At 35.6% G+C, this 20,077-nt stretch overlaps 1 protein-coding gene across 1 annotated transcript in view; it reads left to right on the forward strand.

Annotated features, from left to right (window-relative positions):
- Positions 1-7,078: 7,078 nt before the first annotated feature.
- Positions 7,079-20,077, forward strand: part of LOC149023237 (RING-finger, DEAD-like helicase, PHD and SNF2 domain-containing protein) — an 82,553-nt gene continuing 69,554 nt past the window's right edge. Inside the window, exons 1-6 of the mRNA XM_089143790.1 lie at positions 7,079-7,429; positions 7,902-8,721; positions 10,159-10,368; positions 11,314-11,375; positions 12,347-12,818; positions 16,776-16,976. Coding sequence (XP_088999916.1) covers positions 7,904-8,721; positions 10,159-10,368; positions 11,314-11,375; positions 12,347-12,818; positions 16,776-16,976 — 1,763 coding nt within the window. The 5' untranslated portion in view covers positions 7,079-7,429; positions 7,902-7,903. The remainder of the gene's footprint in view (positions 7,430-7,901; positions 8,722-10,158; positions 10,369-11,313; positions 11,376-12,346; positions 12,819-16,775; positions 16,977-20,077) is intronic.

Raw genomic sequence — 20,077 nt, forward strand, 5'->3', positions numbered from 1 at the left:
CCTCATCTCTACCATACTTGGTTTATCAATATAAAGCTTTTTAACTGCTAGCATTCTAAACCATACATCATAGCGATCCTATGGCTGTCCCTATAAAATTTTTCTTTGAGTTTTGAAGAGATATGCCGATCACAAGACAATCCAGATGCCCTAGACCACTTCATCCATCCTATTTTAATTCTTTGTTGAACATCATCATCATCTATATCACCTTAATATTTAAAATTGAGGGTACTTAAATAATCAATTTGCGGAATCTCCCTCCCATTAATTCACACCCATTTATTATCTGTCCTAGTGTGACTTAAAGTCACTCACCATAGACCCTGCATTCATTCTACTAAAGACTTTCAGTCCCAAGGTTGATCTCCATAAATCTAACTCAGTTTTAATAGCTGCTTTTGTTTCCCCAATCAAAACAATATTGTCAAGGAAAAAACATACACCAAGGAACCTCATCGTGATTGTCCTTGGCTAAACCACTCATGATAAGGGCCTAAAAGGTTTGATCCTTAATGTAAAGTAGCGCAGTTATATATGGGAATCTACGACGTTGCCCCCCACAACTCTTACACTATCATTGCACCGTAATGTCCACATATTTCCTTGAAACACTTCTCTTTTATAGTACTCACAAAATTAACTCTTTAAGTACTCTATCGTCACTCATAAGCTTGTTTCAAGTCAATAAGGAGTTAAAACACCATATGGAGGTCCAACCTGAAATATGCAACCTTTCCATAAGTCTCCTTGTTAGGTTAACAGCTTTCGCGGTGGATCTTCCTAGCATGAAACAAAAATGGTCCTCTGAAATAGTAATTCTTGTCTCAAGGGGTTTCAAAAACCCTCTCCCATAATTTCATAGTATGAGAGATAAGTCCACAGTATGGAGTCACACTTCAAACACATGCAAAAGTAAGAAAGAGATTAAACCTTAAGTTTTTCTGAGCTCAAGCTTTAGGAGGTACATAAATGATTGGGAGGTAGAATAACTTCTTGAGGCTTTTGAAAGATTAAAACATTATGACCCCCCTCACAAACACAAACACCACCTATTGAAAGATAACTAATGGGGGGCAGAATAGAGAAGAGAGAAGGCTAAAGAAAATTGGGAGAAGAATGATAAAGTCGAGAAGAATAAGACTTAAAAGAAGGGGAAGATGGAAAAGAATACCCATAAGAAGAAGACAAGAGTAGAGAGAGGGGGCTGCAAACGCCCAATGCTAAAGCTTCAATTCATCTTTTCTTTCTATTCCATAAGTAATTTTTTTATCACAAAGTTAGGGCCCATCTATAGCTTGTCTAAAGCTTTACAAGAAATAAAAACTTTGTAGACTAAAAATAGAAACTAGTATCCGAGTAACTAGTGACAATATAGTTTTACTAACACATAAATTAATTAGAATTAGAAACTATTAGGCTTTACATTTCAGCCACATCCATGAATAACTAAAACATAAACTAGCAAAATAAAAACTAAACTAAAGTCCTAAATCTCCCAATAACAAAATCTCCATAAAATATGATCTTGAGCCCCACAAATCTTCTTTGAAGCATTCTCAACATACCAAATAAAGGGCTGTTACATTGTTCATGTGAACAGTGTTTTGGCCTTCTTTCTTTGTATTTTCTCCTATTGTGGCAGTTCAAATTGACTGGTCAAAATTGTGGAGCAAGGTGACCTTCTACTTTGACTAGTTTGCTAGCTTGAACTGGCATCCAGTGCTGGTTTGAATGAGTGCTAGCTGGTTGTCCTGCATCAGCAGTACAATATGTCATTTCTTCGTGAAACTTAATTTTTTTCCTATTAACCAAAGGAGATAGAAGAGGCTTGCTCGTGAAGTTTATTTGAGCTCCTAATGATCCATAAAAGGTTGTTTCCAATAGACAGCACATTTCAAATGTGAACATTGGCAGCCAACTATTTTCAATAAACAATCCAGGTGACACTCCAATTAAGTTTATCAAGGTCCTAACGATCCATAAAAGATTTAAAAGCAATTGTCCACTAGCTTATCATGGTCTCCTTGCTTAGAAGATCTGATAGATTTTAAAGTCGTTCAGCTGTCGATAGCTACCTCCATGAAACTGCCAGCTGCAAGAATCACCATGACAATTGAGGAACTCACATTTTTGTTCATTTCATAGGCCTAAATTTAGGGAGACAAGGAAATTAATGCTGCTGCTTTCAAATGGTTCTGCATTAGCTATGAAGAATCATGCGGCATAGCTCAATGCCTGCTGCACATAGACTCCCATTACATCCTCAACATTTTTCATGATTTATTGACCACCTAAAATTTGTAAAGAGGGTCCGGTCTTTTATTCCTTGGATTTTAATCAAAGGACCAGGAAATGCAAAACTGCAGATGGGTTTGCTTTTGGTTGAAGAAACCCTGTGAACCATTATATTCAAGGCCTTTCGAACAAAGAAGAGATTTATACTTTTCAAACATCCAAAAATGTAAGGAAGAACGAGAACACGGAGGAAATAAAATCCAAAATAGACACATGAAGCAGAAACAAATAAAGAAGAAGTAAAACGCAAGACAATAAATCGTCAAACTATAAACAGAAATCACCTCAATAAGATTCGAACCGCAAAGAGATACAACTTGCATTATGCTTTGACCATCGAGCAAGTATGGAATTTCTTCTTTGGATGCCCTCTTCAGATTCTTTCGACCGCTTTTCATAATATCAACTGATTTTCAGAATGCATACCACAAACTTTAGAACTGGAAGTCAGAGGGTTATTAGGCTGCGAGTTTTATCAAAACTGACATTGAGGGGGGAAAGAATACATCTTCTGTCGAAAAAAGATATTGAAAAAGAAAAACAAATCAAAAAAATTTACATGCACCCCAAAAAAAACACCATAAACATCAGTTATACTTATTTCTTATCAAAAAAAATTGGGTAAAAATTTCTTATAAATGATGTAACTAAAATTTATTGTGGAAAAGCCAATGCTATATTGAAATAATCATCCAGCCAATAAGAAAGCGGTCATTCTCAAAAAATAAGTTAAAGACACTTAGGTCCTCCTTATGAGTTTTTTTTTTTTTTTGGTAAGCCTTAGGAGTATCTTTTATGCCATACTTTTGTGTTATTTAAAAAATAACACAAAAAATAAAGAAGCTAAAAATACTTTTTTCGATAGTGTCTAGCAAAACTCAAAAGAAATCTATCTAAGCCAAATATGTCAAATTAGCAGCATCTTCATCTCAATTATGCTGCCATAAATACAAATTTATCAAATTGTTGATGATTATATATTGTGAAGTGGAAAAGTGTTGATAGAACGTTGAACTATGTTGATGCTCTAAACATGTCTAAACTTCATTTGGCTATGAGAAGATGAGAAGGCAAATCTTTCAAATGTCTTATTGAGATAGGTAAGAATTTCCTTCTACTCTCTTCACTACAATAATCCATGCCATGTCATTTTAAGCATCTCCATTTGTTGGTTCATACGTTTGCTCTGACACTAGAATGATATGTATGTATTTAGACTTCATGATTATGTTCACCTATTGTGAACTATGGAACAAATTAAAAACTATAATGAGAGAATTCTATGGAAGGCGACAACTACATCCATTAAAAAAAAACTTTTAGGGATAATTACTATTGCTCCCCTTTACTTTGATTTTATTACTAGTGTATCCCCTGTATTTTTCAAAATTACTAATCCAACCTTTAACTTTGTCTACAATTACTATTGCCCCCTACCGTTAAGTTCCGTTAGTTTACTGATGATGTGGCATCTTTATATTTTCTCAAAAACCCCAAAATACCCTTATACTTATCTCTTTATTTATTTACCCTTTTGTCAAGTTACAGTAGTACTCTTAATTGATTGTGGAGAAAAAAGTAACTATAATCCGTTTTATTCTAAAAAAAAACCACTAAATAAATAAATAATTGATTGAATAAAACTCAAATAAAAACCAAAGAGGAAGGAAAATCGAATTCAACTCAAATTAGAAACTGAATATTTTCAAAATAAATGAAGTTTAGTGAAGGCGGAAACCAAATCGGATTTGGATTTTGCCTATTTCTTTAACTCAAAATAAATAAAGTTTAGTTAAGGTGGGAAACCAAATCGGATTTGGATTTCCCCATTTCATTAATCCAAAATAAATGAAGTTTAGGGTAAAATTGACATTTAATTTGGTTTTTATAAATGGGGTAGCATTGTTTTTTGATTTCTTAATTTTAATGAAAGGGCAAATTAGACATTACATATTTAAACTTAACGGCTACTTAACATCGTTACAATGAAGGGGGCAACAGTAATTTCATAGAGAATAGGGTTTTATTAGTAATAAAATCAAAATACAAGGGGGCAATAGTAATTATCCCAAACTTTTAATACAATCAAAATGCCTAGGTTATTCATTTTCTCCATAGCTCAAAAAACCAACCTAGATGATAGGGACCTTAGTCAAATGACCAATATACGATGCCGACACCTTTGCTATGAGGGCTATATCCATTACAAATATGACAATTTGGTTTTTTTTTTTTTTTTTGGGGTGGGGTGGGGTTGTAAAATTTGGTCCAATTCCAATCCTTGGTGATGTATATGTTACTCTATTTATTTTTATAAAAGGGATCTTTTTTTCTTTTCTAATGATAAAACCATTCAATCTTCTAGTACATGCGATAACACATTGTGTTTACATATGATAACAACTATGAAATCTCTTACCTTGGTGTTGACAGGCCAGGCAAAATGAAGGGGCAGGGCAACAAGGGGGAAGGACAGCAACACACAAAAGGCGAGAGAAAGAACAATTCAAAAAAGAAAACCAAGAACCCGTGAGGGCCGCCAGTGATCAACCCTCACGGATGGCGCCAGTGCCGATTGAGCCGATGGAGGAGAGCCACGACCTGACCAAACCAACGGGGGATTGTTCATGGAGACTCTAAATTAGTCCGACGGACGCAAAACACCCGTTAAGTCGATAGGAACCGAGTGATTCAAACCGAGCCAGGACAACCCCATCGGATGGCACTAGTGCCGATTGAGCCAAGGAGGAGAGCCACGACCGATCTTCAAACCAACGGGGGATGCATTGGAGATCTCGAAGAGCCGATTGACGAAAACACCCGAAGCGAAGGAACCGAGGACAAACCGAGAAAAATCATAAAGGAGAGCAAACCCAGCAGAAGAGAGGACGAGAGGAGCTGGGAATAGCGTGGAGGCCGAACCGAAGCGGGGGCATGGAGATCTGAAGCTTGGGAATAAGAAGTCTTGTTCTGAACAAGAAAGAAAGTGAAAGAGAAGACAAAAGAAGCAGCAGAAGAAAATAAGGAACAGATTGTATGGCTTTTAAAGAGAGAAAACTGAAAAAGATTGAAAAGAAAAAAAAAAAAAAAAGAGTTGGAGAAAAAGAGAAACAAGATTGTTACCAGCACACACAAGGAGGAACCCGTATTCACAAGTGATTGTCTATTAATAGGTTATGTTTAGTGATGAAGAATCTAGCTCATAAATGTAATTGGGGAACGAAATGGTACAGGACCAGCAAGTTGGAGCGAAGGGGTGGGGGGGCCCGCAAGCAAGACAAAGCGGAGGGTCAGGCACAAAAACAAGAGGAGAGAAAACGAAACCCTAGGGGGAAGCGAGAGGCAAGGAACCACGAACGTGCCGCGGTTATTTTCTTGGCACAATGGAGGCCTTGATGCGTGGTGGACGAGACCCAACCACATTGTGGTGAATTTTTGAAGACACTGGTTCACCCCCCTCTCAGTGTCAATCCGGGAATAACAATCTATAAATAGATCGGATTTGGCTCAAATACATCAAGATCTGAATCCGGTTAACAAAACCGTTATCTGAATCTGAATCCGAATCCAATATAAATTAAGAGAAAGCATCTAAATGCAAATCCGGAACTTTATCGGATATCTGATAATAATATGATCCGATAAACTATCGAATTATTGATTTGTGATTTTTGATTTTATTTATTTTTTTATGATTCCAATTTCCGATTATCGGTTTCTAAATCCGATTATTAGCCAATTTTTAGAGAATAGTGTTTAATACTTTACTCTAACTGAATAATTTTGGATTTTTGATTATTTTATTACTGATTACTGGTATCCGAATTTGATTATCATCCATTTTTAGAGGAAAAAAATGTTGAAAATTGTATTATATTCGGATAAATTTTTATTTGGATATCATTCAATCCAGTAATCAATTATCCGAATTCAGCTACTTAGAGGACATATAGACATATTTTATGGTAAAAAAACTAAAGACACATACACCTTTAAAGGAATATGAATGTCAATTCGGAGGCATATTTCAAGTATCTATTTACTGGTCTACGTCGGTGCATCTTGGCTCAAATAACTACCTATTGACTCACGTAATTACTTCACACTAATGGCATTACCCCCCTCATTATAGCCTGTTTCCCATGTGATGCACACTATGTGAGTGATGATGCATGGCTCATGCAAAACAATTGCATCTTGCATGTATTAACATTATGGGACTTTAATTATTTGTTGTTTGATTCACCATTTTGTTACATTTTTCATCAATTAGACAGTGCAATGTGTTTAAAGAGATACTCCAAAGATCACTATAGATTAATATATGAATTTTGATTTTCAAGTAAGTGTATCTCGATTCGCACCAAATTAAAAGATATCGATGACAGTTTATTATGTAGAGGCAGTAAATTCAAGAAGATTTCGTAATGCAATATTCCCCCTTCATTGGACTTGTAGGCCCGCTTTGATGATGATTAGAGAAGCGTTTGGTGGGAGGATGGGAGGGGATTTAATTAGGGGCCGAAACTTGAATAATGCACAACACTTGCTGCAACAACAGTTGAGATCGAAATGTCCATTGAGATTTCGATCTCGATCTCGACCTTCAGTCTTGCAGGTAGTTGATAATGAACACACGATCGAGATTTCGATATCGGTTGTTAGCAGTAAATGCAATGCATAATACTGAAGTTGAACCGCTAATGTGAATAACCGAGAAAAACCGCCGTTAGCCCGTTACCTGGGCTTTTTTTTTTTAAGAATAGACCGTTGCTCAGTTTTTCCGGGTAGAAATAGTCGGTTAAATCTTCAAGTAGAGCCGCCGTTAGTATCTGACTCACCGCCTAAAACCTCGATCTTCTTCGTAGCTCTACAGATAAATTGAAGAGAGCAATATGACGGTCAAAACCTCTCTCCCTCTCGTCGAGCTCTGGTAGTACTTCTGCAAAGACAATCTTCATTTTTTCACTCACTGGCTGACGACCTGACGTACGGAGCATTTGTATATTGCTGCGGATTTTTTCTCAGCATCTGCCATTTTTCAAAATTGACTATTTTTCTTCGCATTCGGTAATAACTTCCTTTTCATTCCTGTTGGGAATCAGTGTGGCTTCATTCGGTGGCGTGTGAGGTACGAGCTTCGCTTCTCGCTTTTTTTGCTTCTTCTCTTCTTCCAAACAATACCCTAGTCCCGTCACGGAGTCTTCCTGGTGTTGTTTGAATATTTTGCTGATTTTTATCTGTTTGGGTGGATTACTGTATTAATCATTTACAACCGGATTTCTTAAAACCTTAGCTTCCAGATATTGTCTTCGAATGATCGATTTAGAATCATTTGACTATATTGTGTATCTTTCCATTTATGTTTCTCTTTCCTGGTTGGGGAATTATTTCCCAGATTCTTGAAACTTAGTTGTTCCGCCAAGTTCAAGTTTTTTTCATTTAAAAAAGAGAAAGAGAAGGTGAATCAATGCTATTAGGTCTTTTCTGGAAAATCAGTCGTTACTTATATTGTGCTTTCACGTTCGGATTCCTAAATTTTTGAATAACAGTAGTGTTCACCCATTCATTGACTTGTTTTATGTGGAATCACTTTAATGTAGTGATGGGTAGAAAGAAGCAAGCCCGACCACATCGATCTGGAGGGATATTGGGGAGCTCTAACGTCACTGAAAGGAAGCCAGATGACATAGCTAGTTCTGAACTCCCAAATGATAATAAAAACGAGGAGATTAGTGAATCAAGTAAACCATTTTTTGTGGAAATTGACCGGGAAGGTTGGAATTTCGATGGACATCTTGATATTGCAGAAATTGTGTTGAAGGATATAAAATTTGGAGAAGTTTTTTTGGTTCATAGGTTCGTGGAGGATTTTTGCAATTTGAATTTCTCTCTTCGATTTATGCTGCAGAATGTAGAGGAGTTTGGAGGTCGTCTTAAGTTAGGCCATTGGCCATTGATTTCCACCGACAATATCTCTTTGCAGATGGTTGAAACCTCCATGGTGGAGGAGAAGGAAAGAGCATGTGTAATGTTGTCAGGGAGTTTTGATGGACCAGACGAGGGTATTTCTGGTCTTGTTCACTTGGTTAGTCAGAAAATTCTGACACTGAGGCCAGTTCCTGAATTAAGAGTTTCAGAGGTTATTCCGTCTATTAGGTTGAGGGTGGAGATACTCAAGAGTGCTTTTGATGCTTGTGAGTCTCTGTTGGAGACAAGTAGACAACCGTGGAAGAAGAGTATGATGAATGCTATTGCTTGGCTGCGACCAGAAGTTGCAACTCAGGAGGCTATATATGGCTTTAGTAAATTTGATGCCATGGAAGAAGATTCACTTACAGAGGCAGGCAGCAGTAGTGATGTTTCAATGGAAGGTGCTAGGTTTGATGCTGCTGGGTTCTATGAAGCCATTAAGCGATCCAAGTGAGTAATTGGGAAGTTCCCTCTTCCTTTTATTATGTCAATGAATAAATTGTTAATATTTATGCTGTTATTGCTATTGCTGTTCTTACTGTTATCATGATAAAGGAAAATTGTTTCCTTCCTCAACATGTGGGGAAATTATGGGGTATCCTTTGGATCACCAAATTGTAGGTTTAGGTGCCATCTTGATGATATGGTGTACCATGTGTTAGATCTATTTTGATTGTGTATATTTATATATCTTTCTCTCTCTCTCTCTCTCTCTCTATATATATATATATATATATAGGGTAAATTTTACTTACCTCCCCTCTTAGCTGAACAAATAATGCTTAGACCCCCTCTTAGTTGGATAATGTCACTTACCTCCCCTCTTACCTAGCAAATATATCGAACACCTCCCCTCTGTTAACTTCTTTGGTTAAATTTAACTTTTACTGTTAAATATTGTTCTAAAACCCCAAACTACCCTTGGCTGAAAACATTTTTTAGTTTAAACCCTGAATTAATGTAATCACCCTAGCAGTTAAAATACTAAATTACCTTCCATTAAAATAATTGTTAAAAACCAAAATACCAGAGTTAAAACCCAAATTATCTTTAATTATTAAAAACCCAATGTACCCTCTTATATTGTTATTTTTATTTTTTTAATATAATTTTATCAAACAACTAAAAAAACACATACTACTTAATATCAAAATGCAATTTAAATTGAGACATCTTGGTTGAAGAAGATGAAGCGTCGATTCTCTCTCTCTCTCTCTCTCTCTCTCTTTTATAACGTTTAAATTTAAATTAAAGAATAGAAGTTAATTAAGGGTGTTTTGGGTCTTAAAAATAACATCAATTGAAGGTGATTTAGGGTTTACACTAAAAATATGTTTTCAGCCAAGGGTAGTTTGGGGTTTTAGGAAGATATCTAACAGTATAATTTAAATTTAACTGAGAAAGTTAACAGAGGGGAGGTATTTGATATATTTGCTAGGTAAGTGGGGAGGTAAGTGACATTATCTAACTAAGAGGGGGTCTAAGTGCTATTTGTTCAGCTAAGAGGGGAGGTAAGTGATATTTACCCTATATATATATATATATATATATTTGTTTTTTGGGGGAGGGGATTTTTTTTTTTTCCAACAGTGAGAAATGGGGGACATTGTCTCCAATGTTATACTTTAAAAATAACTCATTATGGAGTCTGAATGGGCTGGATATAGACACATATGAGTAGAAGATGAAATGGACAAGGTAAAGCCAATCAACAGCCACTTGAGTCAAAATCAAGTCGGATAAGGAAAATCATTACTGTTATTGTTTTTATTGTTATTGTATCATTACAATTTCTGTATTGTTATTTGTTATCTCAGTTGATGGAAATCCCACTTCAGAGGAGTAATAACTATTTGCTTTATCAATGGTGTTATTTATTGCTCTCAGAGAAGAGCCAGTGCTGGAAGATGAGCTTCCTGACTTGCTTCTTGAACTGAGACCATACCAGCGCCGTGCAGCTTATTGGATGGTTCAAAGGGAGAAAGGATCATCAGAAAGTATGCGTGGAAGAGATCAGAATAATAACTTTTTCGGTCCTCTATCTGTACCTTTGGATTTCCTAGATACACATAAGAAAATGTTCTACAATCCATTCAGGTAATTTTTGACCAGTTCTTTTGAATGATTAGTTGGGTTTTAGATTGCTGAGGTTTTTGGTTTCTGAAATTTTATTACATGACCTGTAAAGGTGATATGAACTAGATGCAAGTCGTTTATTTTTGTGAAGTAAAATTGCAAGCAGGTTCTAGCCGGACATCGCAAAGTAGGCCTCTACATGCATAGAAGCCCCGTCAGACTTCTCGTGGTTATGTTTCAATTCCATTGGCATCAATAGACAATTTGGTTCTATCTGGTTGATGGAGAAATAAAAGGGCCGGGGAAAATAGAAATTTAAAATGAGAGTCTTGTAAATCATTACCAAACATGATTGTTTTTGTTTCTCATCTTTTATTTGGAAAATATTCATTCAAAGTCTTGAGGCATGTCCCTATGCTTGTCGAGTAATCCATTCTTTTTGCTGGAAATAATATAATTGAGTTACGGATGCCACTTTTAAGTTATAATTTTATTGCATAAATGGTTTTCCTTCATTTACTTATTCCTTATTGGACTCTAGGTCCTTTGTAGTTTGTTTGCTATTTATATGGAGTATTTTGGAGGTCCTCTAATGTAACGGAAACCTCCCTCTGCTGCAGCCATCTTCTTGCCTCCTCCTTTCTTGCTCCTCTTTGTTTTGATTTGCTCTCATATTTACAGGATCCAACACTTTGTGTATATACACTGCCTACTTGTTTCTGCGTCCAGGCTATGTGGAGAGACTTGAATTATTGCTTTGATTTTGTTATGGATTTTTTGGTTCCAATTTTGTCAATAAAATGACTTTGATTCATCTCATGTCCTTATTTTCATTTTAATCTTGTCAGAAAACTCAAATTATTGATGGAAAGAGCATGTTTTTTTATTTCCAAGAAGTATTTTTGTTCTGAGGAAGATAGTATTTAGCTTTTTGTTTGTCTTAACATGTGTTCTATTCAATTCCAGTGGAAATATCTCATTACAACCTGAATCCTTGACAACATATGTTCATGGTGGTATTCTTGCTGGTAAGCCCTGTTGCTTAATTGTCACAGATTTGTTGGATATGTTTTCATACAGTGCTAATTGAGGATTTTAGTGACTCTAATAGTTGCTTATGAGAAGTCGTTTTGATTTAAGGACAAAGAGAAAAACTGTTTTAGGGTTTTTGATTTAAAATTGTTATTAGAAAACTGTATGGAAACCACTAAAAATTAGATATCTGTTCCAGGTTTTGAGAACACAGACCCGGCCCAGAATGAGGGTTAAATCCATGCGGTCTCACTCAGCCCATGGCCTAAACTCAGGTTTAGATAGAAAGAGAGACAATACATGTGTACTTGTGTGTCACAGAAAGTGAATATAGGGAGGGGAGAGAGTGATTGAAGAGAGGAAGTACACGTGTGAAAGGAAGGAGGACCTGGTGATCTTTTATTTTAAACTGAAATAACAAAATTACCTTCCTCCTTTCATATTTGCAAACTTACTTGGGGAAAAAAAGAAAAACTGTGTTTCTAACCTTTTGTTTGAGTGGTGGGAAGTGGGGCTGAAAAACAGGTCAAACCTTGTGTTGAAAATGTCCTTCCTAAACATTGAGGGTAGAAAACTTTTTCATAGATGTGTTTCAACTTTCAGAACAAGGAGCAATGAAACATGTTATCTATTTGAAGAACGTTTTTATATATTTGGAACAGAAAAACAGTTTTTGAAACATTATCTAACTCTCCCTCTATGTATTGCCATCGTTATGGTCCTAATATTTCTGATGATAAAAACACACCTTGTAGGGCTTTGACTTACTAATTTAAGGATAGTCTATAATCTATATTGACATTAATTATACCATCTGCAACTTTTTCCCTGTGATTTCTGAATTCCTTCATCCTCCCATCACATCAATAAAAAGGAAAAGTTTTTTGGAAAATCTCTGCCAAGAACCAAGAGTTAGAGATGTTCTAATCTGATGTCACTAAACCAGTCTTTCTCAATGACAATGCAGATGAAATGGGCTTGGGCAAAACTGTTGAACTACTTGCATGCATCTTTGCTCATCGAAAGTCTTCATCTGAAGGTGGAGTTTTGTTCAAAGATGAATTTCAAGTTAGTAGAGAACAGAGAAATAATTTGAAAAGGTTGAAAAGAGAACGTGTTGAGTGTGTATGTGGGGCCATGACTGAAAGTGCTAAATATAAAGGATTATGGGTTCAATGTGATGTTTGTGATGCTTGGCAGCATGCCAGTTGTGTTGGTTATTCACCAGCTGGGAAAGTCTGTAAAAAGAACCAATCTCCAAAAGTAAAAACCCATTCTAAAAGGAAAGGTACCTCAATGCTAGTTACCATGGATGGGGATCACATTTGCCAGACATGCTTAACCTTGATCCAAGCTGCCAATTCTCCTATTAGTACTGCTGCCACTCTTATTGTTTGTCCAGCTCCTATATTGCCCCAGTGGCACTCTGAGATCATTCGGTATGTCATTTAATTTTGAATTTATCATGGTTAATCTTGCGATGAATACATACTTGGAATGATTGTGATGCTGTGATCTGTTGTGTATCCTGTTACTAAAATTATTTTTTGCATTATTTCTTTGACATAGTGCATCCATATACATACTCAGAACCCTGGTGCAAATTTCGGTCGACCCAGGCAAAAACCGAAATCTCTAGGTTTTGACCAAAATTTCGGTCTTAACCTGGTACTTTTTCTGAAATTTTGGCCCTAGGTTTCATCTGACCTCCATTTCATCTGATTTTTTTGTCTCCTACCTATTTAAAGTATACTAAACACAATAGAAATAATATTCTGCAAAAAAAAACCATGAAAAAGTTGTCATTCAAGTGTACTAACAAATGATTGGTTCGACAGGTCACTATATTGCATGCATGCATAAAATCATCAGCATATGTGAATTGTTTTATAGAATGGTTACATATACAACAATTCAACAAAATACAATGACCAATTAGATTAAGTGATGGTGTCTTACGCATTTTGAGTTCAAGTCCATATATCATGTATACATATGTTTTTTTCCCTTCAAAATACATAACTTAGAAGATAGTTTTTGAAATTATAAAATAAAAAAATAGTAGCGATAATAAAAAAAAAAGTTTTAACAACACACAAACATAGATCATAGTCCTAGACTAAACATATATTAATTTCAAAGCAGTATAAGATCATTTAAGGCATGAATGAAACAAAAATAAAAAAGGGGAAGTTTGGAACTGTTGGGTACGGCCCATGTTTCACATTCTGTTGCCAACAGAGTTCCCTTTGTAGCTGTTGTGGCTTAACAGGTGTTTGAAAGCAAAAGAGGAGCAAAAGAGTTGTGGAAAGTAAGTGAAAATGGGAGATAAATCAACAAACCAAGGAAAACCAAGTTGGAGTGTTGAAACTTGCGAAATTTAGGTTGAATTTGTGAAATGGTCAAAACCTGCAACATTTCGGTTGAAACTTGGTAACGAGGCGAAATATTGGGAATTTCGTTGCGATTTGAGATTTTGTAGGTATTTCAGTTGAAATTTCGCATATTTCGACCAAAATTTATTCCATAACCATTCTTTATTTTATCTGTCCTACTTCTTTGTTGAATATGGTCATACCACTCCTCTCCTAACTCATGTCTTGGAGTCACTTCTAAATCATCTCTCATATGATCACTCCTCATTTTATCCTTCCAAATATTGCCACTCTTCCATCTCAACAACCTCATCTCCAGTACCCCTAAGTTTATCTATAGTATGATTCTTATTACTCAACATTTCACTCCATACATGATGGGTAGTCATATGATTGTCTTGTAAAGCTTTCTTTTTAAGTTTTAAAGGAATTTGTTGCTCACAATAAACTTTGTATACCATGGTTTTGAAATCCAACTTGGAAGCCAAAATCCAAGTTGATGTAATTTTTTCAGTTGAATTAAAGCCAAGATTCAATGGGAAGCATAGAATTGCAACAAGATTTCGAGACGGAGATATCTGAGATGTTAAATCATATGCCATCACGTCTAAGGATAAAAAGAAGATACTCACCAAGATCTTGGTGAGTTCGTTCTACCTTATATACTCCTCTCCACTTTATCCATATATTTATATTCTCTGTGTAACACTATCCTCTATGTCATCTTCTTTTTGTGGTTGAGCCAAGGGACCTAAGATAATCACTTTGCAAAGTCTCCCTCTCATTAAATTTCACCACCTTATCATCTGTCTGGTGTTAATCATACATCATACATTCCATCTTCGTTCTATTTCTCTTAAAACCTTTTGATTTCAAGGTTGATCTCAATAACTCCAATTTGGCTTCAATTATAGATTTTATTTTATCCACCAAAGCAATGTCATCAACAGAAAAGCAAACACCCGATTACCTCATCTTGAATGTCTATAATAGAATCATCATGATAAGCGCAAAAAAGAAAGGAGCTTCTAAGTTATGCCCAATCCTTGACGTAACCCAATTGTATTTGGGAATTGTTAGTCCAACATTACACATAACTTTGATTATGTCCACCCATTTACTTGAAACGTTTTTCTTCTCTAGTACTTGCAAGATCAACTCTCTGTGGATTCTATCATAATTTATTATTATTATTATTTTTTAAAGGTTAATAAAAACCTTGCAGATTCTCAATCTTTCCATTTGTCTCCCAAATAAGGAAATAGCTTTTACTGTAGATATGTCCGGCATAAATCAAGGGGGTTCTTCATAATAGTAGTCTAGGTTCGAAATTTCGGTTTCCAGGCTGGTTGAGTTAGGTTTCAAAATTTCAATCAACTTGGTTGAAACCAGGGAATTTTTCCAGCATATCTTGATGGATGGTTTCAGTCCTGTTTTGATGGGCTTTTTATTTGGGTTTTTACATAAACCCTATTTAAAGCATAAATTAACACAATGGAAGTGGTAATTTGCATTAAAAACCCAAGGATAAGTACTCAGTCCTACTAGTGGAGAAATGTATGTTTGTTTCAACAAATACAAAGAGTTGTAAATTGTGATAGAAGTACTTTAATTAAAAGACATAAACATCATCATCATAAACCACACCAATAATTACATACGTAGTTGTACTAATATTCCACTATTTTTTAAAAATAAAACAGAAAATAATTGGCATTTTTATCACGTTTTAAATAATTACAGCAAATATTTAATAAATTTTCAAATAATTGAAATAAATTAACTACAGATAAATAAACTCAACACCATCACAATATAGATCAAGTTTGGTATCTCACATATATTAGATTCAATGTCATGTATCATGCATAAATACTATTTCTTTTTCAAAATACATTATATAGAAATTTATTTTTAAAACCAAAAAATTATATAAATACTAGCACTCCACAAAAAAGGTTTAACAATATAAATTCATAAATTATGCTCCTAAACTAAACATATATTTATTTGAAAAAAAGCAAACATGTTTTGATGCATCAACTATCGAAAAGTTATAATTTTGGGGTGAATACACATACCTAACTTAATGGTGTGTTTAATCCCCAACAAAGTGGATGTCTGTTGACAAAGGACTGAATGAGTGTAAGAATATAAGGGAGAAATAGGGATTTGAAGCGAAGAAGTTGGATCTTAGGTCAAAGTTTGTGAAATTGGACGGTGGTGCCGAGACGAGATTTGTGAAATGTGTAGATCTCGTTGAGACTAGGTAATTGAAAGGGAGAAGATGGAATGAAATGGTCCAAAATGGTAAGTGGAGATGGTTGTGTTTTGGTTGAAATTCGACCGAAATGGACCGCAGAGAAGGAAATTTTGCCCCTCAGGTTTCGTCTCGGCTGGGCAGAAAACCAAAATTTTGCTCGTTATTTGAACTATGATAGTTGTTACTTTTTTCAGTGGGTTTCAAGCTTTCAATAACCTGCCACAGTATGACTCGTTAGTTATATGCCTCTATAGATATTGTAGCTTGGAATATCACATATATTTCTGTAAATGGAAATTACATTTCTTCTTTGTTTTTCTAGCATTTTCGTTGTGCTTATATCTAATTAATAGTTTGGTTTGCCAAGATAAACCACAGATTCTTAAGCTTTTCTACACTTCTATTGGGATCTCGTCTATGCTACTTTCGTCCTTGTTGAAGCTTCTTTTATTCTAGACACCTCATTTTTATGTACATATCTACTATATCTGGTGTCCTAATGGTTTATGTAGTCTTCCAAAACACTATTACTCATAGTGCTTTCATTTAGTAGGCTGAATAAATAAAATTTCAGATTCTCTTTTAATGCCCTTAGCCCTTATTATTACGGTTCTACATCTCCTATATCTATGGTATACACACCTCTTTGGTTTATATCTTTTCTGCTTCATGTATGTTTCTGCTATTATATGGTTTTTTATTTATTTGATTATTTTGAATAGACAGTACCTAACATATGTGTATTCTTTTCATTCTAGTCATACAAAAGCAGGTTCTCTCAAGACTTGTGTTTATGAAGGAGTGAGGAATGCTTCCCTTTTGACAGGGTCATCGATGGATATCAATGAGCTGATCAATTCTGACATTGTGCTAACAACGTATGATATCTTGAAAGAAGACCTTTCTCACGACTCTGATAGGCATGAAGGTGATTGTCGCACAATGAGATTTCAAAAGAGGTTACTTCAAAACTCCCTTCAGTGGTGTTTCAATGTGGCTTTGGGTTTACATTTCGTTCAATAAAAATTATGTAGTCATTTGTTCAGAAACAGATAATTAGTAATCGATTTTGCAACAATATAACAAGCTTTGAGGCATTGCCTCGACAAGGTAATGATGCTGATGGTGTTTATAGTGGAAGAAAGTCCAAATTCAGTAACATGATAGAAAAGTAAGTGTTGCTTGTTATCATAGTTATGATGGTTCGAACCAAGGCGTTGGAGATAGTTGAAAAGCAAAGCAAGGCTAATAAGGTGCCCAAGGTGCCTGCCTATGCAACCAAGTTGACCAAGGCTCCTGGACACTTAGGTGATGCCTTGACAAGCATGAGTTGTTACACCCTTTGGTTATTTGTTACATTTTCATGATACTTGCTTGTGTTGATGTGGTTTCACTTTGGAGATGAATTCTTTGACTGCATTTGAGACTTCAGGTTGTCATGGTGCCAATGCATGCTGATATATGAATTATGAAGGTCTGATATTCCAGGCTGATATTGAGAGAAGGGGGTGAATCACTGTTGATGCGGTCCGAGACTGATGAGAGATCAACTGGAAGCCAACAACCAGGTCTTCAATGCCAGGCACCTTGAACTGGTCAATTTTGGGTTTTTAGGTCAATACCAGGATTAGGGTTGGTAATACCTAGGGTGATGGTACTTGGTAGGGTTGTCTCAGGTAGGGGTGTAAATGGATAACCGAAATCCGCTTCCGGATTCGCATCCGCATCCGCATCCGTTTAGGGGTATCTGAATCCGTCCAATTACTAATAGGATGCGGATATGGTAGACCCCTTTCTTACCAATTATTTCCGTTCGATAAAATTATCCAAGTAAGTTACTTATTTAGATTTATTTTTCTTATTTTATAAATTTTTTACCTGCGATATGTGATTATTTTCCTAGATTTTCTACTATAATAGTTACCAAAGTTACTAAATTCTTAAATTTCAAACCTAGCCCTCACAAATAAAATGGTAAAGATGTAAACAGGTAGTCAAAAACTTGTATTCAATCTGTATTCATGCCCATTTAGAAGTGTATTCAATCTGTATTCATGCCCATTTAGAAGAATCTACTTAAGAAAATAACTTTCTGATTATCATCCAAATCTGACTGAATCCATCCGAAAACCAATAGGATATTATCCGAATCCGTCCGAATATAATAGGATGCGGATATGGTTTTACCACTATCCAATTCGAATCCGGTCAGTTTACACCCCTAGTGTCAGGTCATTTCTATCAGTGCCTTAAAGATTAAAGAGCAATTAAACTAGTAATCTTGATCCAATTAGGATGACAAAGGATGATGTATCCTTGGATTCAAAGGATCAACCATGGGCAAATGCTGCCTGGAATGTGGTAGAAACTCGAACCAGAAATGACATTTCAGTTACCAAGGAGGAATGGTTGTTTAGGGTCTATGATTGTCAGAAGTAGTTCACTTTGAGGAATGCTATGCTGGCCTATAGGAAGGCCTGATTTTCAGTAATCCTGAATTCTCCTAAATTTTGGGGTTAATTGAGAAAATTTAGGAAACCGAAGTCAAAGGCCCTAGAGTTAAGGGCTGTAACTTGGATTGAATAGGCTTATGGTGTTGAAGGTTTCCTCCAAAATTTTATTGACTGTAATGTCAAGAAGCTAGGTTTCTAATTGGACAGCAATTGGGGAAGACAAGAACAAGTCTAATAGAGGTTTCCCTTCAAAAATGAATACAAGAAATTAAAGAGAAGAGATATAAGGAAGATCCCTGACCTTGGGAAGGGTGGGGTTCCCTGGCTAGGTCCTGGACCTGCTTAGCGAATCAGTTGACACTGCCCTGCAGTTGTTTCTGGTGGATGGGTAGGTCCTAGACCTAGTGAAGGTTTCTCTCCAGGTCCTAGAGCGGTAACCAATAGAGTACTGCCCAGCTGTCTCAAGGAGGAAGAAGTGGTTCCAGGCCTGTTGTTCTGTCAATTCAATTCAGACAATTTGGTGCACCATTAATTTGGCTGTTTCTGCTCTTGCACAATGGGGGATAAAAGAAAGTTTCACTTTGAAATAAAGTAGGAAAGCAACTCAAATCCAATTGGAAAAAGAGTTTTTATGTAACCAACTCCTATATAAACCCCTAAGACCTAGTAACGACTTAGAAGCACTCTAAAATATACTAACAAATCACAACTCTTAACACTTATATGTGGGGAATGCGCAGACCACAAAATACAATCTAAATAACCATCCCCCTCCCCCCCCCCCCCCCCAAAAAAAAAAAAAAAGTGTTAAAGTATACATAAATTTGGAGTTTACTGTTCACGTGAACATTATTTTGTTGTTGTTTTGATTATATTTTCTATTTCTAATGTTGGAATCTTGCTACATAAGTTTTGGGAGTTTTTTTTAGAAAGCATAGTTTCTATTTTGGTGGTAGTTTCTATTTTCAGAACTTTCTATTTTAGGAGTTAGGAAGTTACTAAAGCTGTAATATTTTGTTTCCTTCTTCTAGAGGACAATTACTTGTCTCTCAAGTTGTATTAGATTCATTAGAAGCTATAAATAAAAGTGCTCTGTGATTCTAGTCTCTTTAGCTAAGAATCACAGGTCTTTTCTACTAGTTCTTCATCTCTCTTCTCTTCTTCTTATTCTCTCTTTTCTTTGTTCAAGTTCAACTGCTATTTTGATTGTTTAAAGCTTGTTTTCTAACAAAAAGAAAAAAAAAAGAAAAAAGAAAAATGAAAAAGGAATGCTAGGTCTCCCATATGTAGAGACAGTAACCCTAAATACATGCTCAACCAATGAAAGCCCAATCATACATATGTCAACCCTAGGTTGTTTCCTTACAAAAGAACACGTCTTTGGTGTTGGACCTGATTCGAAGGAAAATTTGCTTATAGAAAATTCCAATGTTTTAACACATTGTTGTCACAAACTTTTGATGGTACATGGAGTCCAGCTGTTTCCTATTCTAATGGTTAATCCCTTATTTCAGTTATTTCAGATACCTAACTATTGTTCTGTTATCGATGTTGTACACTCTTGCCTTTATTCTTAATCAAACACTCAGTGGCCTCCTGCAGATACT

This window comes from Hakea prostrata, chromosome 2 (assembly GCF_041222555.1).
Source record: "Hakea prostrata isolate BN-2017 chromosome 2, UWA_Hpros_2, whole genome shotgun sequence".
Classification (NCBI taxonomy): Eukaryota; Viridiplantae; Streptophyta; class Magnoliopsida; order Proteales; family Proteaceae; genus Hakea; species Hakea prostrata.